Source organism: Etheostoma cragini, chromosome 6, assembly GCF_013103735.1.
Source record: "Etheostoma cragini isolate CJK2018 chromosome 6, CSU_Ecrag_1.0, whole genome shotgun sequence".
Lineage (NCBI taxonomy): Eukaryota > Metazoa > Chordata > Actinopteri > Perciformes > Percidae > Etheostoma > Etheostoma cragini.
In genome coordinates this window covers 17,755,707-17,781,309 of record NC_048412.1, presented here as the reverse complement: position 1 = coordinate 17,781,309, position 25,603 = coordinate 17,755,707, and the positions used below count along the sequence as shown (strand labels likewise).

The 25,603-nt window shown below is 41.8% G+C and overlaps 1 protein-coding gene across 9 annotated transcripts; it reads right to left on the bottom strand.

The window, feature by feature from the left end:
* Positions 1-346: 346 nt before the first annotated feature.
* celf3b (cugbp, Elav-like family member 3b) lies at positions 347-24,708 on the bottom strand. 9 transcript variants are annotated; one of them, XR_004657087.1, is made up of 16 exons: positions 24,066-24,706; positions 23,770-23,799; positions 22,975-23,189; positions 21,469-21,551; positions 7,939-7,987; positions 7,443-7,583; positions 7,272-7,351; positions 6,815-6,970; positions 6,265-6,409; positions 5,725-5,874; positions 5,204-5,275; positions 4,438-4,542; positions 4,116-4,259; positions 3,776-3,937; positions 3,365-3,467; positions 347-1,401 (listed from the first exon to the last, which is right to left on the bottom strand). XR_004657087.1 is itself a non-coding variant. In XM_034875079.1 (15 exons), exons 3-14 carry the CDS (start codon positions 23,117-23,119, stop codon positions 3,810-3,812), a joined length of 1,338 nt encoding a protein of 445 aa, XP_034730970.1. In that variant the 5' UTR covers positions 23,120-23,189; positions 23,770-23,799; positions 24,066-24,708; the 3' UTR covers positions 347-1,401; positions 3,771-3,809. The 9 variants fall into 9 exon arrangements, 7 of the variants coding, with proteins under 7 accessions (XP_034730970.1, XP_034730971.1, XP_034730965.1 ...); XR_004657088.1 differs by having other exon boundaries at positions 3,369-3,467; XM_034875079.1 differs by lacking the exon at positions 3,365-3,467 and having other exon boundaries at positions 3,771-3,937; positions 5,725-5,814; positions 24,066-24,708.
* Between the last annotated feature and the right edge of the window lie 895 nt (positions 24,709-25,603).

Below are 25,603 nucleotides of genomic sequence, written 5' to 3'. Positions count from 1 at the left end.
CAAGCAAAAAAAACAACTGTAATATCTGCGTCCCAAAGGGAGGAGATTTTGCTGGAACTGGGTTTACAAAGATAAAAACAAACAGCGTTTCATTTTGCTGATAAGTTAGTAGCCTATTCCCATAAATAAATAGAGGAGATAACAAACTTGGAGCATCAGCTTATTGTGGGTGAAACCAGTCTATGGCGAGAACGCTGCCTTTCATTCTCTGGTTACATGCTCTCTACTCACGCCCCCTTCTGGTCACAAGAGAGATGTTAGCTCTCACTTCTGTGGCAAAACAAAATATCACAGTCACACATCACACATACCAACACATACACACTTAACAAATCACATTAGGACATTTAGTATGATACTTTTTATTTTAACTTAAAAAGAGAGTGGATCAAAAACAGGATTCAATAAATTAGAAATAAATATAATTGCTGTAATAATCAATACATACATTATAATTACTCGATTGCAAGAGTCTGACAGAAACAGGCCCTTAAAAGGTTTTCTCTAGAAAATTCTAAAATCAAAATATTGCAACCCACTCCAACCCCTTCACCCGATAAACAAAATAATTGATAAATTAGTAAATAAATAAAAAATAGCTCAAATATTAAAACCTCCCGAATAAAAGTCCCCCCTCCCCCCCTCCCCCGAGTTTCACCTAAAATCTAAGTAGAAATTTAAAATAGGTTAGTGATTTCCCATTTTACAATTTGGAATGTAATATCCCTTTATGAGGATGATGATGTTACTAGTGGTAATAATAATAATCATAATAATAATAATAATAATGTCACTGTGTCCTGTTTAGTGTTTATCTAAAGTAGTCTTCTTTTTGCATTTTTTTCTTGTTTTTTAAATGCTGCTCTTTGTAAACTAAATTATTTACAGGTCATTAAGATTTTCTTCAAAGTCTCTCTAACCTACTCATTTAGACATCTTTTTGTATTTTCTTTCTTTTTTTATTATGAAACATCGGCCCCTCTATATTTGTCATGGAATAGACATGGTACAGACATTTTAAAGTCTATTGAAGTGATATATCAGCATTTCCCATCAGTACCCTCCATACATGCTTGGTCTGAGTTATCTTACAGTAACTCTACTAAACACCCTGTTGGCAAACTCCGCATAGACCATGGTCAAACCAAGCCCTTGGCTGTATGGGTATGATTACTGACGTGTGTGAACCATGTGTGTTTTTGTGTGAGCTTCTGCAGGCGTGTGTGTTTGTGCACTTTATGTACATTTGTATATCAGCCTTGTACCTTTCGAGGTTCAGTGTTGAGAGCGCATGTGTATTTGTGTCAGTGTGTGTGGCTGCACTCCCCGGACACTCAAAGGTAGCAGACAGTCTGAAAGCACTATGAACCCTGGCATTCCACATCGGCTGGACTCTGAAACCTGTGAAGGGAGGGAGAGTTGGGGGATAGAGGGAATGACACATAAACAAGGAGGGAGGGACAGAGAAGAAGGAATGAGATGTTAGAGAGCAAAGTTATAAATACACCGGAGCTCCATGTTTCTGTCTGATCTTTACGTCTTGTCAAACATGCTCCTCCCGTCATACAAAAATCTTGTAGGCATGACTTGAAATGCTTTTATATGTCTGGAAGCAAATGGCACCGTAGAATGCTCCTAGCTTGGCTTTATTTCATTTTCCTCTTGGTGAGTTAAAATAAGAAGGCGTCATTCACAGTTATAAAGCTCTGTATTTCAACAGCAATTATCATGGTGCTTTAACACATACACACACAGTGTCTGGATCATGCAACTCAATACAGTGAAAACCCTTTATTCGTGTCCTTTTGTGTCTGGAGGCATGTATGTGTGCATGTTTTTTTTTAAGTTGATATTTGTTTATGTATGCATGTGCTGCACTCATGTGCCTTGAGGTCATGGCAAGCAAACACTACTACCAACATGCATCACTCTCTGGCATTTGCAGTATAGAAATTCTGGGTGATAATTTTAATCTGACTGATGCAGGGGCATAGTGGTGGTTATGAGATGGGTCCATTGGATATGAAAGACCTTGTTATTATCCACAAGGATTTGTTATGTAAAGGTTTGTCTAGAAATAGAAACAGAATCCTTTATTTATAATGTGTGCTGCCATGTGACGCTGCATCCACACACTGGTCTGACAACAGCTACACATGTTTGCCTCTTTGGTAAAGGTTAGTGTTTGTGGAGAATTTACCTCAAACTTAAGATATCCTCTATTTCTCCCAGAATTCCTATAGTTAAAGGCTGTTCTCCAATAAGCAAGAGGCAATTGTTTTTCCACCATAACAACCACATACCCTTTACCTCAAAACACGAGCTAGAAGGGTAGAAAGAGAAGGTTGGGATGAAGAGAAGCGAAGAAAGAATTTTACAGACAAAAGGGGGAACAAGTAGGAAGAGAAAAGGGGACCGGAGGAGGAGGAGGAGGGGAGTAGTGAAGAAGAGAGGGAGGAAACACCACAAAAGCACTGATAGAAGATGTAAAGGAGACCAAGAAAGAGAAACAAAGGAGCAAAAAACTAAAGTTCCACATTAAACAGTGTAACAAATCAGAATCCAGGAATATATGACTCAGCCTATCAGAGTAGACATCAACAAAATGCATGCTCACCTTAAAATAGTGTGCTTTTGCCATAAAACTCGTATTTCAGCTCTTTTCTTTTCTACCTGTATTGCCATTTGGACCGGTTTGTAGCGGTACTTAAACTTCTATGTACTGTACTGCCTAATCATTTCATGTCCAACATGGCCTTCCATTGCTGTATGGTGCATAATATCATTCTAGCATGTTACTTTCTCCATCAATATAATTTGCATATTTTGATGTAAACGTTTCTCCACCAGTCCATTATGGAGACCTCTGGAAAACCTCTCTTTACAGACACCAGTACAACAAGCATTTTGCACTTTTGCATTACACACTAACAGTGTAACACAGACACATTTGTACACATAGATGCCCAGGCTCACTACTTTACCCAAACAATTTGTTCAAATAATAATCACACCAAACAGAACACTACAGAAACTGATCAAAAACAAAGCTGCAAAAAAAATAACGAGCGTTGGTGCAGAATTTATCAAATGACTATACAATGATTAAGTGTATCAAATATCCAATTAAATCAATTGATTCTGAGTACAGTCCTGGCTATTGAAAGTTATTGATCAGTATGTGCACAGGTCAATACAAAATAAAGTCACAATGCACCAAACACAGTCTGTGGTCACTACAGCAACAGGACATGCAGGTCAACGCATGGCTGGTTGCTCGAGGTGACAGAACAAAAATTGCCAAGGGCAACCAACACAGGCAATCAATCGCCACAGCAACCCAAACACAGGCCAACCAATTAACTTACAACAATGCGAGAGGAAGGGGGGGTCAGGGCTTTATCGGTCACTAGGCAACCATTGCCATAGCGATGGGGTCCTCGTGAATTATGATTGGACGGAAGGATCTTGGGTGAGGTAAGTTGCCGTTTCAGGAAAAGATCGAAACAGCAGGAAAGAAAATAAATAAGATTGTGAAAGAAAATTAAAAAGAAAACAATATTTAGTATTTTCACTTTTCCTGAGTTGATTAGTTGTTTTCATATGAGTAACCCACTGTTACTATTCACTGAAATGTCATGTTAATCTTTTTTTTCTTTATAACTTTGTACCATCAATTCATCATCATCATTTCTCTCTAAACTAACTTTCTCCTTCTGCTCCCCAGACAAACAACACCTCAATTCTTTTCATGTCGTGTCACTCATCACCTCACCTTTCTTTATTTCTTCTTCCTCCGCAGTTGTCACTCAGTATGGGCGGTTGGCATCTTTGGGCCTTTTGAGCTGCACTTTCAGTCTTTTCATGCCGATCTGGAAGCCATTCATGGCCTGGATTGCAGCCTGAGCACTGGCCGGGTTGTCAAAACTCACAAATCCTGAAAGACAAAGTTATTTTAATCAAACCTTTCTTCTACACCGTCCCTTTGCCTCAACCTAACTAACACACAACATTTAAGACATTATCTTTTATCACACAAAGTCACCCTGTCTTTTTCACTCGTCCTTTCCTTTCTCTGCTCTCCCCTTTCCCTCCTCCCTCTTTCTGTGTCTCACCGAAGCATTTGCTCTGATTGGTGGCACGGTCAACAAACACCTTAGCCGAAATGACATTGCCAAAGGGCAGGAACATCTGCAGCATCTCAGAGTCACTGAACTCTTGAGGCAGGTGGTAAATGAAGATGTTACAGCCTTCTGGACCTGAAACACACACACACACACACACACACACACACACACACACACACACACACACACACACATTAGACATTAGAGTGTGATAAATTATCTCAGGCTGTAAAAACCTTGGGATAAACAACTTTAAATAAGATCACTGGAGAGAGGGGTGTGGCACCAGACAGACAGGAAGTCACATCACCTTCTCTCTGCTGCTGTTGCTGGGGCTGCTGGTGTTGCTGGGCAACTAGTGTTGGCTGCTGGGGGAATGGCTGCCCGACTAATCCGTAGGCAGCAGGGTACGCCGCTGTTGGGAGAGACAGTAACAAAATCTGATTGGATATAGACAACAGGTGGCAACATAGCAGTATCCAATAGAATCATTTTGTTTGAACTGAAACGTCTCCTGCTGAAGGTGAAAACTATAAAATGTAACACTTGAATAGAGCAAGACAAAACAACAATGACATTGTTGGTCTGAGTCTGGTATGCACACAGGACAGACAGTCCCCATTTACTTCATAAGTATGAATCATCTATACAAATGAGGTAAAGGTATCATTAGCTGTATCACGTAGTACCAGCCATGGATGTGTGTCTTGAAATGAAATCAGATAAATCAAAATTTAACCAATTGCCCTTGAAACACTTCCGTCCTTCAGACAATGGCAGTTGAACTTGTTCCTTATTTAAATGTATCCTGATTTAACATACTGCATGACCTGCAATTATTTGTGATTACACAATTGAATGTGGATTGGATATTTAGTGACATTTGAGATTAGTATGGCCAAATGTGGCTCATTACTGAGCCTAAAGTGATTGTGAAAGCAATATGTGTGCAATAACATTTGGCTTTTTTTATACATTTGACATCTGTCCATGCATATGCCATTCCAACCCACAGCGAGAAGACGTCGCTCAATTCGCCTTATCTAAACATCCTTGTCACCTGTCTGTCCACTTACACCAACCTGTGTAGTGTTGCATGCCTGCATACGCCTGCTGTAGGGGGTCCAGGGCTGCTGCTGGGCTCTGAGCTGGAGAGACCGAAAATAGAAAAATAGTGAGAATAGAAAAAATACAAACAACATGATAATAAATCTTGAATTTTCCTTAGTTTAATTTCTCAATTGCAATTGTTTATACATCTGTATGCTTCTTAGATTTTATTAAAATACCTCAACACACCTATTGACCACAACACTAAGTCTGAACATGTTCACCACAACACAGCATGTCAACACATTAACTATTCTGTTAGCCCGACACAGCTTACATGACAGAAGGATGCAGGACATATTTCTTTTCATTCTTTTCTTTATTGTCTTTATTTTCTTCTTCCATTATTTCTTTATTCATTTAGTTATTTGTTTCTTTTGGTTTTTTGGGGGATGGATGGAGAGGTGAGGGTAGGGGGGAACTGGGATGTTATGCTATGAACACGTAAACCTACTAAAAACATGTAATAAAAAACTAAAATAAAAACCTTGATATGGGTGAACGCCATTGGTATATAGTGCTTCTGTTGCTTGTTGTCCATTGGTGGGGGCTGGCAGACTGCTGTAACCATTCACTCCTAGTGGCGGAGGGAGAGATGGCACAGGCGTTGCCGCCATAGTTGGTGGAGTGTTTGTACCTACAGACGCAGATTACAGTCCATGTAACGAGTCTGTCATCGCAGCTCTTTTACTCTATCTCCTGACTAAACCTGTATCTACACCTTCCAAATCCTTAGTTATTTATACAATTACCTTACTATTTAAAAGTAAAAATCATTAAAAATTAAGGCCTTTAAATTTCGATTTTTATTTTAATGAAGCAAAGCTAAGGGAAGAATGCTGACCATTATGTTTTATGTTACTATATTCAGCTGGTAACTTTATCTACAAACCACTATATTCTTTACAGTGCAGCTCCAGTGCATGTGTCTGACTATATATGAGTCCTAGAATGTTTTTGAGTATGCAGTATGCATGGCATGTGATTGTGCTTGTGTGTGTGTGTCTGTTTGTGTGTGTGAGCCTACCCGAGGACGGCGTGATGGATGTAATGGGTGTGGCAATGATTCCATTGGCATTGAGCGCTGCCATCTGCTGCATCTGTACGGCGGCAACTGTTGCCACAGGAGACAAGTACGCTGACTGGGCAACCAAGGCCTGCTGTTGGACAAGCTGTAGACAGGGAAGGAAACAGAGAGCGAGGAAGAAAAGGTGAGGGAGGGAGAGAAGAAAAAAAGACAGTTAAATGAATATGGGAAAAAGACAGAGAAAGAGACAAAGAGAGGGGGAAAAGGAAAAAAAAGGTTAGGGAGAGGGAATGATGGAGGAACAGATGAATAGAGATCTAATTACAAGGCCATTATGTCCTGAGTCAGTGGGTTAATGGTTGTGTGTTGCGGGAAAGCTAATGCCAAATGACGTATGTTCTGTTGTCTAGGTAATAACATTAGAACCAATTAGACCACTGATAGCCTCTTCAAACTTATTACATCCTTTCATAAGCACAGCACTCCCCTTACAAACTTGGTGTGTATATTTTTAGTGCAGTGAGTGTTTGTGCATTCGTATACTGCTTGCCTGTGCGTTGACCGCCTGTGTGTAGGCATTGTAGGCGGGAAAGTTGAGGGTCATGGGGCTAAATATGCCGAGCTGGGAGGCCACCTGCTGCATCCTCCTCAGCCCCCGCTCCTTCTCTGTGTCTGCAAACTTCACCACCAGACTGGATGACGCTCCCTGTCCGGCAAAAGAAGGAGACGTAGAGTAAGTTTCAACTGCAATTACACGTAATGCTACAGGCTATCTTCTTTATGTGTTTACCATGCTTACTCATTTATTCATTTTCTCCACACAATTAATCCATTTATAAATCATATGGGGCTCAGGCCTATACCACCATGTAGATGATGCCCAGGATAGCACCAAAGAAGAGAGACACATACATGTGTGTGTGCATGCTTTGTGTGTGTGTGTGTGTGTGTGTGTGTGTGTGTGTGTTTTCAATTTTACATTTTACAACTTCATGCATGCAACTTACAGGCATTGTGCGGCTTCCATGCAAGCTGTTGATGGCAGCCTGGGCTTCAGGGTGTCCTTGGAATTTTACAAAAGCACATCCTGCAACAAGACAGAGTCAGTTACAGCACACAGAATATATTAAATTACAAAGTAAAACTAAATTAAATAATGTAGTATGTATGTGTTTTACCTTTGCTGGTGCCGTCGGGTCCTCTCAACACAGTACACTCATCTATGCTGCCAAAGGGCTCAAAAAGTCTTCTGACGTCCTCATCACTCTGTTGCTTTCCCAGCATGCCCACAAACAATTTCCTGTCCTCTGAGAGACCAATAATATGAAAGAACAGAAAAGAAATGATAAGAAATCAACTTAATTTCCCCTTAAACTGATCACACCTCTATGGATCAGACTATATAAGTTGGGTTATCAAAAAGGGAAGCTAACATTTATGTCCACCAGGGAGCAGTATTGGCTACAGAGATGGGTAATGAGAGAGGGGAGTGGAAAGAACGTGATTTGACTGTCTGTATCAATGTGTGTGTATTTAGCACCCCGTTGACTACTTTCCATCTCTATCTGATCCAACTTGACACCTACCCTTCTCTCTGTGGCTGTCATACTAGAATCTGTGTGTGTGCGTGTGTGTGTGTGTGTGTGTGTTACTATGTTTAGGTACTTGTCTCACCTCCTCTACCCTCGCTGTCAGCTGGTTTAACCTGGATTGGCCGGTTCATCTGCGGAAAAAACAAGAAGGAACATCAACACAGATGTTTGAAAAAAACAAGTCTCTCTTCATTTGTCTTATCACAGGACACTTTAGTATTGACTCCTCTTACAGTAAAGAGTCTCCTTGCATTTCTTCCGTGGTTATTTCATTATGTATTCAATATATTAATTTATATAAAGACTACAATAATCAACATTTCTGTAAATGTGCCAGGGTTAGCCAGCCGACAATTCTGAAACTCAATTCTGAAAGTGGCAAGTGAAATGAGAAACTAGCGGAAGATATTAATCAGAGTATGGTATAATAATTAAAATGATATCAATTTCAGTCACCGACCTGCATTTAATAGCTTTTAAATCAATAAAATAGTCATAACAAAGAAAGTCTTGATCTATTATTTTGTTACAGAGACTGTTGAAAAAATGTTAAAACTTTAATTAAACTGTGTGTGTGTGTGTGTGTGTGTGTTTGTGTGTGTGTGTGTGTGTGTGTGTGTGTGCCTGTCCATGTTTTTTAAGTCACTGATAAATCAAGTTTAGCAGGTGACAGGTGTGTCTGAACTGTATCCCAAGCTGCTCTCTTTTTGTGTCAAAGCACACACAACCTTGTCATCTCTGATTTATCTCTCTCTTTGCACGCATACACACACACACACACACGCACACGCACACACACAGAATGGAGGGGGGATTGAGAAGTGACGAGATTAAGAATGCAGGCTAGCTGATCTGGATTACACAAGAACTAAGGATTAGATGAGGGACAAGAGTAGATTGAGATAGAGAGGGGGTGGGGGGCAGGAGAGCAATGAAATGAGATGACAAGTGTGTGAAGCGAACAGGCGCAGTCAGCTAAAAATAAAAGGATGGAGAACGAGAGTCAGGCCTGGGGGACCCCGACTGACTTCAACTGAAAGGGCAGGTGGAAGGCCAAAAGGAACCCAGGGAGTGAATGGAAATGCTGCAAAAAGAAGCAATACATGAAGATTGAGACAGAGAGATGGAGAGTGGGAGGATAAAAGCAAAGCTGCCCCTGAGAGGATGATTCAAAAAGAAGAGAAAGAAAAAGAGGGGGAGGAGTGCTGCGTGATTCAGTCATGACTAGCTCCGTCTAAAAATGTCACGACGACAAAGATTTTTTCCAAGAGTGCTAATGCATGTATGCACACACATGTTCTGAAAAGCACTTCAATGCATATACTATCTGAAGAAACACAAGTTAGCCACAAACACAAAAAGGCAAACACAAACATACCATACACACTTAGTGCTTGGTCATAGCACTGAGGCAATGAGACAGAGTGTTAATGCCAGAGGGATGGGGAGGGGGAGGAGAAGAGCTGCAGAATGATGGCGATGAAAAGGGGGAAGAAGCGCAAGGAAGGGAGAACGAAAGATAAAAATTGATGGATCCAGAGGAGGGATTGAGCGAAACAGATTTGAAGAACGGAGTGACATAGATACACAAAGTAAAGCCAAAAAGAGAAGAAGAAAACAGTGTGCTTGTGGGGTAGACACTCCTATTTATTCCAAGCTTTGAAATGTTGCAAAAACAAATCCAAACAACCATCTTAGATTTTTGAATATCACATCCTTATCAGTTAGGCTCATATTGCTCACTCAGCTGGGACAAAGTGTAAAATGTACTAATTAATGTCTTGTCTCACAGCCAGTCAAAAAGTGATTTGTAGCAATAGGGGAATTAGATGTGTTTAATATCTATGACAGAGAGGAGTAAAACTCAGAGCAAAGAAAAGAAGATCAGAGGAGGTGGGTGGAGAAGGAATGGAAAGGGACGGGATGAGAAGGAAGAATGGAGAGAGGTCCCAGTGGGGTGTTAAAGCAATGTAATGAAGCTGGTAATTGAGGAGAGGGCAGAGCCGAGAGACAGATCCATACATTTGATTAATCAGCTCTTAGCTGTCACCACAAAGCTATTGATCTGAGACAAGGCCATCACACACACACACACACAAACACAACACACACACAGACACACACACACACACACACACACACACACACACACACACACACATATATACACAGAAGGTCTGCAGAGGAAGGAATGACGTACATTTTTAACCCTTCACCTTTATCGAATCGAGATGTCTGGATAAACATAAACTTATACACACACTCAAAGTTTTAAGTGACCTTGGATTCAACCAGTTCATCCATCCATCCATCCATCCATTCATTCATTCATCCAACCACATTCCATCCATCCATCCATTCATTCATTCATCCATCCATCCATCCATCCATCCGTCCATCCATCATATCCCAGTCCTGGTGCTATTGCTATCCATCCACTCTGCCATCCATCTAGCACTATCAACTCATCGATCAGTCCAGTCTTGTTCATTGATTTCGGCCTGTGTTGTAGAGCAGGCTGATTGTTTCAAGATTTGTGCCCACTAACCCCTTCTCTATCCTTATATCCATCCATCACCTCATCCATTATTTCCTTCATTAGCTCTGTTCAAGCTTATCCTTGGGACTGTAAAACAGACTGGACAGAAGAAGCACATTTTTCCAAACTACAACTTATCAATCAGGCTTATTGATCTGTAACCACATAACATAAAGTTCATATGATGCATTGAGAAAGATGAGGGGAGAATCAGACGAGATGGAGAAAAAGCCAGAGAAACTGAACACAAGACAGCAGGTGAGGAGTGCATACTGCTGATACGGAGACAACACCATGGCATCGGAAAATTGGCATGGCAACTAGCTCGTTGCCATGGCAATTATATGACGGCACACTGGGTAAGTAAACAAGGATGCTGGTTACCAAGGGTGACTGCTGTGCTCTTTGGGTAAACAAAGAATTTGTGCTGGAGAGTGCTTTGCTGGCTTTATACTATCCTCCTTATGATCTCCTTTATCTCTCTTTTACTTGACTTTGATGTGTGCAGTATCCAGAGGAAGAAGTAAGTATAATTTGGTTCTGAGCAAGAGAAGGAGAGGGAGAAGGAGCATTTTTTTCTCTCAATTTACTCCAACACACATAAACAACCATACACTCCTTTCAAGTAAAATGATCCTCTTGTTACTTACGTTCCAATTAAGACTTAATTAACAGAAACCATCTGCAAACATGCGTCATACTCTAGCGAGGTCTGATTCGTCCTGCTAAATACTAAATACTTTTTCTGTATCTCTAAGAAAAGGGAATTTGTATGTGAGCAGCAACGCAGCGATGTGTGAGGGTGAGATATGTGATGTATGATTGTGTGTGAACTTGCATGACCACTCGCAGTGGAGGCACGTCCACTTACACATGCCTGACCAAACTTTGCATGCAAGCATAGGTCCATTGGCATGCACGCGCGCGCACACACGCGCACACACACACACACACACACACACACAAACACACACACACATGCAAGCACACATACAAACACACACACACACACACACACACTATACTCTTCCCCACACACAGAGTACCCGTCCTTTTGCCCACACAGAAACGAACACATACTACACACATGTAGTTAATCTTACTCCCTGCGGTAACGCAGAGAGGATTGTGCCAGGATTAGGGGATATTAAATCCTTGGATTATCCAATCAAATCGTATTCTACCTCCTCCCCCACCTACGCAAAATCAGTGGAACAAACCATTGCACCATATCATGTGGATAGGGGGTAACATGTGTATTTAAATGTGTGGGTGCGCATGCACTATTTGGAACATGGATTAAAGCACAGTGTTGAATCAATGTTATAATTTTGACAATTCTCCACAAATGTCGCTGCAAACAGAAATATAAAAGCACAGCACGGCAACAGACAATTCTTTGTGTGTGCTTGTGTGTATTGTGTGTGTATGTCTGTGTTTGTGTGTGTGTGTACAGACCCACAAAAACCCTCTCCTCATACACAAACCCTTCCCCCTTTAATTTCCCTTTGGAACACTCCATCCATACAATTTCAGATGTCCGTTTTCCAGAGTGCACAAGAAAGGAAAACTATTTTTATCCCTTTTCAATGATCCAGCATTATTTCACCCTCTTCCTCTTCACCCATCCTTAATTCCCCTTTTTCCACTACATAATCCCTGCCTAATGACATGGGCATTTCTGCTTTTTTTTTTTTTTTTATCTTTTACCATCCGTTCCCTGCTTTATCTCATTCACTTCCTCATTTTTTCTTCATCATTGCTGTCACATGCCTTGCAGACCTACAGACTCTTTCTCATCAGTAAACCCTTACGTTGATTTGGCAAAACCAAAACTGAGCTAAATAGCAAAACTGTTGACCTCATATTTATGTCTCATAAAAAACATTGTTTTTACATAAAACTACATAACTGTTTAATGTAATTCTGCCATGATTTTGAACTACACAATAAACCATCTTGGGTACCAAAAACTACATTTAATGCTGATCAATGCCAAATCTTATAGAAGAGATACTGTACTGATTAAAAGAAAGCTATTGTTTTTGCTCCAGTATAAGTGGAATGGATAAGACTGTACTTGCTGCTATGCTAGAGAGCTGGGCAACACTTGCAAAATAAGCTATATTATATTTCTGATTAAATGACTTGATGATGATGACTATCGTTTGTATCATCTGTGTGTTTTTAGCGAGGTTGACTTTTTATTTCAGGAAAACTGGCTGCATATGGCAGCATGCTACCCCCTGACTCCCTGAGGACTCTGAGTTTGTGGCTCTGATTCACAGCTGGATGAAAACACTGAGATGTGAGAAACAGAGCGAGTGAGCGGGAAGGTGGAGCAGCCCAGCAGCACAGCTCCACCCCACCTCTCTCTCATCTCTCTATCGCACCACGTTAGGCTTTGCATCCCCCAGGTTACCTAGCAACCTGGCATCTCGCTCAGCTCCGTTGCCTGGCAACGGGGGCCTGCAACTATAATACAAGCTCCTGATCGGCCCATCCCCCTGCTCTCATCCTTCCTTCCCCTGTCTCTCTCATTCCATTCTTCACACCTGAGAAGTCTGCCCTCCTTCCCATCCACTCAATACTTTATCTGGCTGTTAACCCTTCATCAGCCTCTCTACTGGAGCATGGATTACCAACATATTCTCCTTTCTCTCTCCCTCTTTTTTTCCTTCATTACTCTCCATAATAATGGTGTCAAACCATGCATAACGCAGAACTAACTACCCTGTTGATCCCTATAATATTATGCTGTTTTTGTCAAACCCCAATGATAACATTCTGCATGCAGCAGTGGAGCACTCACTGAAATTTGATCCTTTGGATTTAGTCCAACATAATCCAACAGCACTATAGCGGATAACTATTAGACCTATGCACTTGGACCTTCTTTCTATTTTAGGGAGAATAAGTCCTTTGGGAAATGAGCTGGTGAATTAAAAGGGCAGCTCAAAGCCATACAAATTCATGATTTCAAAAACCTCGTATTCACTGAGATTACATTCAATACAACGCCAGTAACGCATATCTGGATGCTCCAGCGTTCCAGCATTAGGCAGGATCCCGTAAAATTTAGACAAGTCAAATATGCAAATGCCTGTGTGTTCTTATAAAGGACAAAATAGACCAATATTGACTATGACTGTTTTGGTGCACACTATAGGAATAAAATCCAGTTATAGTGCTGTTTTTTTATTTGAACACTACTCGCTTCTAATTCATTGGGGTACAACTCATAAGGCATACTTAAAATGTCTAAAACTTACTTACAACATGATAAATAATTGGCTGATCAGTTCCAAGATCACTCTAACACCAAATCTATCAAAGAAATGTTGAGTTTGCGTTGTTAATTTTGTTAAATTGTCGTGCAGTTGTTTTCTACTAACTCTCTACATTTTACATAATTGTCCATTAATCAACACAAGTATTTATATTGAAGTCCTACACACCTCTATGGGTGTATATACCTAAGTAATGTAGATAAGTAATGTCTGGCTCATATATTAGACTAAATCTTATTTAATTGTGATCAACCTCCCCTTTAAACCTTAACATGTAATAAACCACACACAGAAAGTGAATGAGTATACACAACCCTACATTCAATAACTACAAATTTGCTTTAATATCCAAATGTACATGAACTGAACAAGACCGGTGTGTGCATTATTAAAACAAGGCTTAACTCGCACAACTAAATACCACTGAGCTACACAAGCCCTGTTGGCCTATTCTCTTGTCTTCTGTTGTTGAATTGTGTCAATCTACAATACAGTAATTTTGTCTATGGAGCTCCAGCTTTGCCCTTAGGTCAATTTGAAAAGGCCATTATTGAGACAGCAGGTTGAAGTGTGGTTAAAGAGGAGACCTTAGAGTGGAGGTCCCACCCCAGGTGCAACTAAAGTCCCGTCAACCCTTTTGCTTGTCTAATCACACACACACACACACACACACACACGCACGCACGCACGCACGCACGCACGCACACCAGTAACCCCCTCTGACAGATGTCTCTGTTTAAACTGACAGAAGTGCGCCCTGACACCCTCCCACTCCACCACCCAGAAAACCCTTTTCTTCCACACACCACCCGCCTGCCCCTTCCTCTACGGTCATTATGGCAAACGTTTGTCTTGCTTCCTCCTTCCCTCTAACTCAACCTCCTCTGCTCCTCCCCTGTCTCACCCTACCCCCCTCCCTGTCTATACACTCCTATTCATGCCAAACCTCCTTATGGCCCTCCTCCACTACTCTTTACCCCCCTTTTCATTGAGACAAATTCACACTCATTCACCACCATTGTATGTGCCCTGCTCCATACGTCTGGCTTAGTGCAGACCTACGTATACATGTTACATGCTCAGAGGATTTTCTTCAGACTTTAGACTCTGGGACTTCAGTACATGCATGCAATTGATGTAAAAAGTAAGCAACGCTTGCTATATGATCTGCCACTGGAAATCAGTGACACTGCTCAGTGATCAAAGCCATACACCCTACATCTGGGCATCTGTTAAGTTTGCTGCATTTAAGTGATTTCTTGGCACACTGCTTTTTGGCACTTGTTTACTTTCTTTATAATCCCTTTAAAAAACCCAAATACGTAAATGAAAGTCATCCCCTCTTGTTTGCTTATAATAATGAGTCAAATGTATCTGTCACTGTGTGAAATCTATATTTAATGTCTAATTTAAATACGGGGACTTTACCACTGGACATGCTTTGATTTTTAAATTCATCACCTTAAGTGTGCATCTTGTGATAAGCCGAACTTGAATCCCAGATTTAAACACACAGAAGCTGCCCATGCTGTGCTTCACTCCAGGTCTAAAGCCAGCTATAAGTTGCGAGAACAAAGCACGTCTAGCATCAGATACAATAATGATGACAAATAATTGCAACTAAGCAGTTCTTTTTATGAATGCAGAAACTAGGCCTTGCAGATTTTTGTAGCTGGCTGGATTTCCAAAACAGATGGTGTGTGATATGGACTTAACTCAACTTTGGGCTACTTTAGGGTTCAGCATCTGAGAGAAACAGAATTGGCAGTGAACAATCACATAACCTAATATTCATGTTTCCACACAAATATAATCAAACTGGCCAAGACACAAATGTTCCTCTGTGTGTGTGTGTGTGTGTGTGTGTGTGTGTGTGTGTGTGTGTGTGTGTGTGTGTGTGTGTGTGTGTGTGTGTGTGTGTGTGTGTGTGTGTGTGTGAGTGTAAGTGGGTGGGTGGTTGGGTGTGGGGGTCATAGAGAGGCAGGTGCTCTCCAGGGTCAGGCTTTTATGAGGCTATGATTAGATTCTGCCTCAATTTTGTGGTGAAATATGAGGCAGGCTGTCTTTCTCTGTCCATGTTGCATGCATATATGCACACACACATACAAGCACACGCACATACAAGCACACGCACACGCACGCGCACACACACACACACACACACAGTTAAGACTTTTGTTTAAATCAAGCTAAATCACAAGCTAAATCCCCCTTTGGTTTCAGCTGTACACAACCCAACACCCTTCTATTCTATACCCTTCTGTAGCCCTCTCTCTGGCTCCTCTTCTTTTTCTCTCTTTCTTGCACACACAAATACACAATTTTTTTTTCTACACCTGTCCCTCTTCTCCCTTCCCATCCCACACACAGTGAGGATAAAAATAGAGCGCACCATGAGGGAGGAGGGAGCGATACACATCACAAACCCCGTCAGGTGGTGAGAGATAGAGGCAGAGGGATGGCAGAGAGGGAAGAGATGGAGAGAAAATGAAAGAGAGAGAGAAAGGGAACTGGAGTCTGTTCTGAATTGAAAGTGCAGCAGTAAGCAGTGAAGGGGAATAGTAAACAGTGCTGCTGACCACATAAATATGCTAAATTAGCCTACAAAGTCGCCCTAGTGGATAATTGCTCATCATAGCTTTGCCCCATAGGGAGGCTGCCTGCCAGGCATCTTAGATTACACATGGAAAAACACAGAACATACACAACATGCACATATTACACATCCTGAGTAAATCTAATGAACATCAACTACAAGGACTAGATGATGGACGCATGAAAAGATTGTGTCTAACTTCCCAGTCATTCTCATCTTAAAACTACAACCATATTGAAAGAACCTTTTTTTTTTGTTACACTGATATTTTTGTCTTTAAGAATTAAGTTATAGCGCTGGAAGTAGCACTGGCATCACTACTGAGCTGCTGCCCCTTGAAAGTACCCCGCTGAGTCTATGGGAATCCATACTGTGTATGCAAATAAATATAGCCTTTTCAGCCCCAGGACATAAATAACAAAATCTCTCTTTGTCTTCAGTCCAGGCTCAATAAAATACATCACAGCTTCCATAATGTTTGCATGATTGAGCAGTAACAATGGAACAATTCAAATTTATTTCATTCATTTTTATTGTATTTTGCAAAAGTGTAAAAGTGTATGCCTTTTGATTAATTAATTAGGCCCGCACGCTTGCGTGTGTAGGCTTTTGGTTAGGCTCTATTCAAAGAACAGGGAGCAGAGTGCTGCCTGGAGAGCAGTGAAGCATAACAACACACACCTGGTAAGCTGCTTATCACACTTTAATTTCACCTAAACTGAGATCTGCGGATGCCAGCGTGGCCAAACAGATGTGAGTGTGTTTTTTTTGTGTGTGTGTGTGTGTGTGTGATCGTGTACATGTATGTGTGTATGTATGGACACTTGTGTTTGAAGTAGAACAAAGATGAAGGGAGAGATAAACGCAGAGAGAAGAGAGTGCAGATTAAATGGAGAGAGAGATATCAACGACAGAGAACAAAAGAAAAAGATAAGGGGAAAGATAAAGGAGGAAATACAGCGGCAGCAGGCATTGGAGAGATGGAGCGATAGAGAGGGGGAGGGAGATGTGAGGTTAAAGTCTAAATTGGTCAGGAGTAAAGTGTGGCCTGAGACAGAGCAAGGAAGGATGGAGATTAGGGTGAAGCAGGATGGTTTTGTGTGAATGATTGCTGAAAATGTTCGTTATATAGATAACCTGTCAATGATATTCAAGTCTGGGATGTGGACAACAATCCTTTTAAAGTGGCCGGCGTAACACCATAACAATTCACAAGTTTCCTACAGTATTGTTAAGTTATTGAAACACCAGCATGTCAAACAAATTATGCTGTAGTTATGTTTTATCCAAAAGTATAATAAATACCAAAGACAAGAAAAAAAATTATGAATAAACCGTATCCAAACTTTCACTTCACCACCCCCCTCCTGCCACCCTGTTTTTACAGCTCTGAGATCATCCACCCTGTATGTGTTGACAAGAGGCTGAGCCCTGACCTCTGACCTTGGACACACTGCCACCAACCCTCTGTACTAACAAGACAATAGCCATGGTACAACATATGTTCCTGTGTTTCCAAAAAAAATCAATGTCATGCATGTAGATGTGATGAAAAAAATATTAAATACATTGACTGCTTATTGGCTGTTGATGGAGATTTTTATGTGTATCGTTTACCATACTTGCTGATTTTTCCTGTCCTGTTCACCCACTTAGCAATATTAGTCATGCTTTTAGTTAAGTATCAATGAGGTAAAACAAAAATGTATGTTTTATAGGAGGATATTTATAAATCGCTGAATATATTCCTCATTATTCCCATTTGGTGCGACCTCTGCATACAAATGACAAATTCAATTTTCAAGTGCAAATTGGGACTGATATGCGACAGCTAAACATGAGATTTTTGTTGTGGATGCATCCCAGTGGGAATATCTGTACCACTTCTAATACACCCAAACATCTGTGTGCTACAGTGGGACTTGCTAGTCGTTCCACTGGTAAATTTCTGCCACTGTGACTAATACAATGTAACTCTCTCCTGTTCTTCATCTTGTGCTCCCTCTGTGCTTCTCCCTCCCTCTCTGTGTCCAAATTAAACACAAGGCGCAGGACGCTCTGATAAGGCCATCTGTTCATCTCTTACTTTCTCTCACAATCCCTCTATCCTTTTCCTCGTTTTCCAATCTGACAGTCGACTGCCCCTGCTGAAGCTAGCGGGGGACAATCGAGGTACAGTTTCTCTGCAGCTCTCTCTGTGTTTGTCTTCTTCATTTCCTTCCTCTACTGGCTGGTTGGAACCGTTAAATCAGCGTTAAATCCCATCAGTGAGTGACAGACAGAGCACTCTGTAGCATTGGACTTGTCCCCAAACCTTTAATTGCTTGGCCATGGTGTAAGAGAAACACATCTGTATGAATGTGTGATGCTACAGCTCTATTAAAGTTGTATGAGGTGCCTGACGTTCCAGCAGTACCCGCAATTAGAAGCAATTCCAGGATTCAAGACTGCCATGTACACACTCTCTCACACACACGTGCATTGTCTCACACACACGCGCACCCTCTCTCTCTCTTTCTCACACACACACACACACACACACACACACACACACACACACACACACACACATACACACACACACACACACACACACACAATCACACCTCACCCCCCTTGCCCCATGGTGGGCTTAGGATTTGACTATGAAAATGAGTTTATAAGAAACTGATCATGCAGCTTAACAAGTGGAGCTGGGAAAGAAGTGGGGGGGGGGGAGACGGGGTGTGAAACGGTCAAAAGGGTCAACTAATCAAGAGGAGGGGAAATGAGAAGAGGGGGAGAGGAACTGCGAGGGGGGTGGAGGGAGAAAGAGGGATAGGGACTGATGTTGAGAGGAGGACTAAGAAGAAGGGTTACCATAAATGACTGTGAAATGAGAATCCTAGGAGGAAGCTTGAGTGTGCAGTGAGGGGGAAAAATGAGTAAAAGACAGGAAGGGAAAAGCGGGGATGAAAGAGGGATACCATGAAGAGATTTTAGAGCGGAAAAGGAGTATGTAATGAAAGGTTTGGGGTAGTGAAGAGAACATTCTGTAATATTCTACTGGTGAAGAGAAACTGAGGGACGTGAGGGGAGGAGTTGAGGACAGAAGGGATTTGAGGAGGAAAAATAGATAAAATGGAAAGCATGGAGGGAAAATAAAAGGAGGAATAAGGAAGAGATGAAAAAGCAATTTTTAGGTAAAGAAAAGAATGGGACAATGGGATGATGTATGAAAGGGAGAGAGAAATTGCCTGAAGTCATTTTGAAATCTTGTCAAAGAAGGCAATAGACAGGCAAAGGGAGGAACACACACAGGATAGAGAAAGGGTATAGCCGGGTAGTGGAAAGTGATAGCAGTGCTAAACCTAGAAGGTACAGGGAGGGGAGGCCTTCAAATTCAAATATAACCACCAAAACAATCCCTTGGGATCATTTAAAAAAATACTTTGATTTATTATCCTTATAAAAACTCAAGCAGTGGTCAACAAACCAGAGAGGATGTTAGTTAATGAGTCAGAAACATCTGTAAGTGCTTTGATTAAAGGAAAGTGTTTTTGAAAAACTGTGTACAAACTAGCTTCTATTTACTTGGATAAACATGCAGAAATAAGGTCTTCATCAAACCATTTTTCATATTCCTAAGAGTACTTTACTCTGAAGAATTTTGCCTCAAACTGGACAGATTAAGAGAGAACATAGTTTTCATATAAACCTCTAAAGGGAACCAAATTGAGGAAAGCCACATGCGGAAACAGTAATATTGCTCATTGGAAGTCCAGGCTACTTGAAAACCCAGCACACCACAGCCACACCCTCGATTCAGTACTAGTCCTTCACAGTGGTGCTTCTGATTGTTTCTTTCTGGCTGATACATCTGGGCCGACTAAAAAGTATCCTCCCTGCAAATGTTTCTTCCTTGTGTCCAGAATATTCATCACAATTTATCTGGAAATTCACTGCTCCTGCAACGAGCTGGTTATCATCCACAGGAAAGGATAAAAGTAAAACCCGGGTGAGAGGGTTAGAGGGATGAGTCAAAGGACAAAGGGCGGGACGAGGGGAGAAACAAAACACAGCAGACAGTGGAGATGTGGTTTTCGCAGAAAGGTCAGATTTCTTAGCAGCCCTAATTGGATTAATGTCATTTTGAACATGCTGTGTTCGTACGTGTGACTGTGTGTGTACAAGTGCAGAGGCATTTTTTTCAGCAGCATGGAAAAGCATGCATGATTGCAAAATGTATTAGGGATTTGTGTTTGTCGGAACATTTCCCCTCCCCCAAAGCCTTTTTCGTCAGGCTCTACTCCAACCATTTTCTAACAAGGATCTTATCAACACCCCAGCTTGCAGAGAAGGTGCAGGAATTGAAACTCCGATCAGTGGCAGGGCGGCACAGAGAGAAGGAGATAGAAAAAGGCTCATAGATGGGGAAGGTACATTCACTATTCTGTTATAACTGCTGCAAATCAGAGTATAGATAAAGCCTGGAAAAATGCCACCTCTACAAAACACCTTATACTTTAACAGCGGTCTCTTGGCTAGGTAGTAGTGCACCCTACTTTTAGTGTAAAAATGCAAAATGTTCAAAAACAGCCATTGTAAAATCTGTTTACAACTGTAGAGAAAACCAGGTCAGATAGAAAAAAAAGAGAGGGAGCAACAGAGAGGTACAGCCTACGAGACAGACACAGATCTCGCCCAGTGCCCCATCCATAATGAACAGTGTCCTACCCCTGCCCAGCCACAGCACACAATCCCTCACAAGAGAGACTGAGGGAGACTGGGATGAGACAAAGGGGAATGGCCACATTAATTACACAGACTCTCTAGGCGGGAGCTATCACCAGAGGCTAACGGAGAGAGAGACAGACAGATGGAGGGACAGAGAAAAATAGAGAAATGGAGATGATTTAGCTCAAGGACTACCCTACGTGTCTCCGTGAGAGGGAGTTTGTCCTTAGCAGACGCCTGCTGGCTGCTGAGTTATGTCACAGTGTTAGTAATGGGAGCTGAATCTCGAATAGCACATACACACACTCATCTGAGATCACTTGTGTGTTTGTGTGTACAAGGTAACGTCTGTGCATATAGGTGGGGAGAGGGGGCTTCTGTGATTTGAGTGTGCAAGCTTGTGTGAATTGTTACATATGTGTGAACTGTTTGGGATGTGTGTGTGTGTGTGTCTGTTTGCGATGCACTTACCCCTGGTAGTGTTTTCTGCTCGTGTAGAGCGCTCTGGGCTTTCAGTGCAGACTCTCTCGCACAGTACGTCAGAAACGCACATCCTGTCAGATAGAGAGAGACGGGAAAAATAAAAAAAAGAAGGGAAAGAAGTAAAGGTAATAAAGGTCAGCAAGTAGCTCTAATACTTGTCATTCTCTATCACTGTTTCTGTATCCGTATCACCTCCTACAAAAACACACACAGCTACACCATTTAAATGTCTCCTTTTCTGGTGCCTTCCCTTAATAATTTTCACCTATTCCGATTTATCACTAGACTAACTGGGCGAGAGGGTTAAATAAAAAATATATATATTCATGCACTGTAACTAAACTTGACAACACCATAATGATGCACTCTAGGGCAGAGAAGGACACTCCACGGCACGGCACATTTCAGAACGGCACGGCACGAGTCAGTACACATGACAGCACCACAGACGTGTGCGTGGGGCTAACAAGGCCTTACAGGCTGGGCACAGTCAGGATTCTGCCCTAAACCAACCACTATGCATGCCTCACGATCACTCCAAATACACTCCCTCTGTTTTCCTATGTGCTGTACCTGTGTCTGTGTGTGTGAGGGAGGGGTAGGTAGCAGAACTGGCTGGCCAGAGCTGTTTACTACACCTGTCACCAGCACTAAGACAACAAGATTAGCAGCAGGTTAGCATTCCGGTGACATCTCAGACAGACGAATGTAGATTCAGAGTAAAGAAGAGAAGATTTGACGATTAGGATGGAGACATTCACACAGAGTGCACATCTGAAGAATTGAGACTGACTCACATAATGACACACACACAGACACACTTGCATCTTATGGTCCATCTCAATGCTTTTAAGAGGGGCTTACTGTGGCCATGGGGATTCTCAAAACAACGGATTCTTTCCCCTGTGTCACCCAGGATTAAAGGCCCATTACACTGATTGGAGCATACAGCCTAATCTGGTTCATAACACACAGGACCCCAGGTCATTTTGTGTGTGTGTGTGTGTGTGTGTGTGTGTGTGTTTCTATAGTTTATCACCGATCTATTGTTAGAAAGGGCCATTCGTTAAAGCCTCCTAATCATTAACACCATTAGGAGTCTCCCAACTCTATACACCAAATATTATACGACACTTTGACATAATATTCTACTTAGTAAATTTTGGCACAAGCATACTCATGCACACATAAGCACATTTTTGATTCACATTGAAATTTTAGCGACCGACTTTGTTTGCCTGTCTTCATAATCTCTCGTTGCAGTGTTAACAGGAGATGGAGACGAGATAAGGTGTGACAGTTTCCATGGTAACATGTGACTCTCAGCACAGAAAACCCACCCATCTATCTGCCTTACTGCCACACGTCTCTCTATCTAGTATCTACGTATATATGTCTGTCTATCTATCTATCTATCTAGAATCAATGTATATGTCTGCCTATCTATCTATCTATCTATTTATGTTTAGGCTGTGTTATAATGGCAACACCTACCTTTGTGCATGCCAGTGTATTTGTCCTTTATCACAGTTAGCTCATAGATCTTGCCAAACTGCTCGAAGATAGGCTTGAGGTCCTTCTCTTCCAGATTGCGAGGAATCTGCCCCACAAACAGCTTGATGGCGTCTGCCTCCTTCATCGGGACACGGTGGAGAGTAGGACTGGGTACTGCAGGGGCTGAGGGGCAAACAGATCAGGAGCAGGTAACCCTGGAGAGGATCAACCGATGCTGGATGAGTCTTTGGGTCACAGCCAGAGATGTGGACAATAACACAATAATATTCACAATATTATCCCTAAAAAATTTTAAGTTTTTATATTCATTTAATGACTTATAATCTATTTAGTGGCATCTAATAATGATTTAATAATAAAAACACTTTATAGACTTTAAAACTCCATGACATTGCAATACTATTTGTAGTATTACCTCAGAGGCTTATGTTTATAATATGTAATGTATGTACTTTTTTATAATGTTAGGATATTTGTAGTTATAAGAGTAAAAAAATAAATCAACATAAATTCGAAATACAATTTTCTATTTGACTGCTTTCAGGCTATAAAACCTACCCTTTTAGGTAAATAAATGTAAAAATGATTTGCGTGATAATTTTTAGTATTTATCTCCCAGCCTGATGACAAAGGGCTTCATAGCTTCCGGTAAAACAATTATGCAAATGTTAATTAGCCAATCAAAAAACAATAATGGGACTTTACCCCCAAACCAATTAGATATATTTAAATATAAATTAAAAATATTTGTATTTGTATATAAGCATTCATTACCTTTTGGTGGATAAACAGCGTTCAGGAACCCTACACATAAAAAAGAGAGGAAACAGCGTTATTGGGGGTAAAATCATTGCAATAGAGCGGTTTCTTTGTTTAGGCAGCTGTAGGTTACAGCATACACACGGATGTCATGGGGCTCCCTTGCTCTTTGTCCGATCCCCCTTAATGCACGCACGCACACACACATACACACACACACACACACACACACACACACGCACACACACACACACACACACGAACAAAACAACACAAGGAAATATACAGACTACATATATGAAAGCTCTTACCGTTTATTGCTTATGGGCAGTGTTGCCTGTGCAGATCAGAAATTAAAGAGGGATGCTCTCTGTTGGGTCCCCGTTGTTGTCCTCACCGCGCTCTCTCTCTCTGTCCCGTCCTCCAAGTTCCTCCCCTCTCTCTCTGGATGCTCTTCGCTCTTTGTGCCTTCCCTCCTCCTCGTTCTATAGATACTAGAGAGGCTCGGATGTGTTTTTACAAAAAACCCGGTGTTCCCGGTCTGGAGGTGGCGAAGTAAAGTCCTGGCAACGTTAGCGGGGGAGGCCAAATCCCAGCTTGTCACCGGTCCCACTGAAATATAGTCAACCTCTCGAATCTCAAAATCCTATGTGAACGGAGCTAGCTAACGATAGTTAGTTCTTACTTTCATTAAAGCCCACTCTAATTTCTATTTCATAACAAAGTGATAACAGACCGTCTCTGCTTAAATTCGGGTAACATACAGTTCAAACTTGCTTGGTCTCTTGAGACTTTTTCAGCCTTGCCGTTATTGTTCCAGCCGTTAATTGAGACTATTCCTACTTAACGTTACTGTTCTTGCTATGTTCTTGTTGCTTCTCCCCCGTCCAACGGCTGGATGGTTTTCACGTCCAATGCCGGTATCTTCTCTACTCTTTCTCTCCCTCCCCCTCCTCTCACCAAAGCGGTTGCTAGCCTGTGACGTAGCTCCCAGGGACCGTCCATAAATATGTTCGCATCTCTCACAAGAAGAAAAATAAAAACTGTCCCTTACCCACTCAATCACCTTTACAGCGCCATTCATCGAACTCAATGACATATGCACTATTTTACGGTATATTTTCATCAGTTTCAAAGGTATTTGAAGTGTTTTAAGCTCTTTGCACGAGCGACGGTTTGCGGGTGAAACTTTTTTACACGTTGCCTAGGCGACACCGTACGCAGAGCCGCCTATTGTTCTAGCCGCGAGCCCTGGCCTTGGTGCTGAAACGATGCCTCTTGACGTGAAGCCGAAGCGCGCCGCCGCTGTCGTGCACGCAGTCACGACTACTACAGCTGTTCACGCCCGAGCCCGGAATCACGCTCACACCCACTCAGAGTAAAATGTGTGACAGTAAAGGAGAGATAGCTCGGGGTTGGAGTTGGCCTACTTTGGAAAACCGGCCGAGATTGGGTTATTTCACTTAGATAGGCCTGTGTAAGGACAGACAGCGTCCACTGTTAAAGCTAAACAAACTCAGCCAGATGACACCATTTTAAATTATTATCTTTGATGAGTGCATGCGTGCAGAGAGTCTTGGAAGAAGAGAGATTGAGTGAAAAGAGAGTCATCAGGTTCATGGTAATTTACTCCAAAGGTCACCATCTGCCTGTCTTGCCTCGTGCCCTCTCTGAGCCAGCATCCCCCACCACATTCATCCACTATATAGTAGGTCTAGGCTACACCCCTCCCATTCAGCACACATACTTGCATGTTTAGGCTATGTCTCCGCACTAGGGGCTTAAGAACAGCACCGGCAGAGGAGGTTGTGAACGGTGTGCAGGCAAAGGGCAGCACTCCACCGGAGTT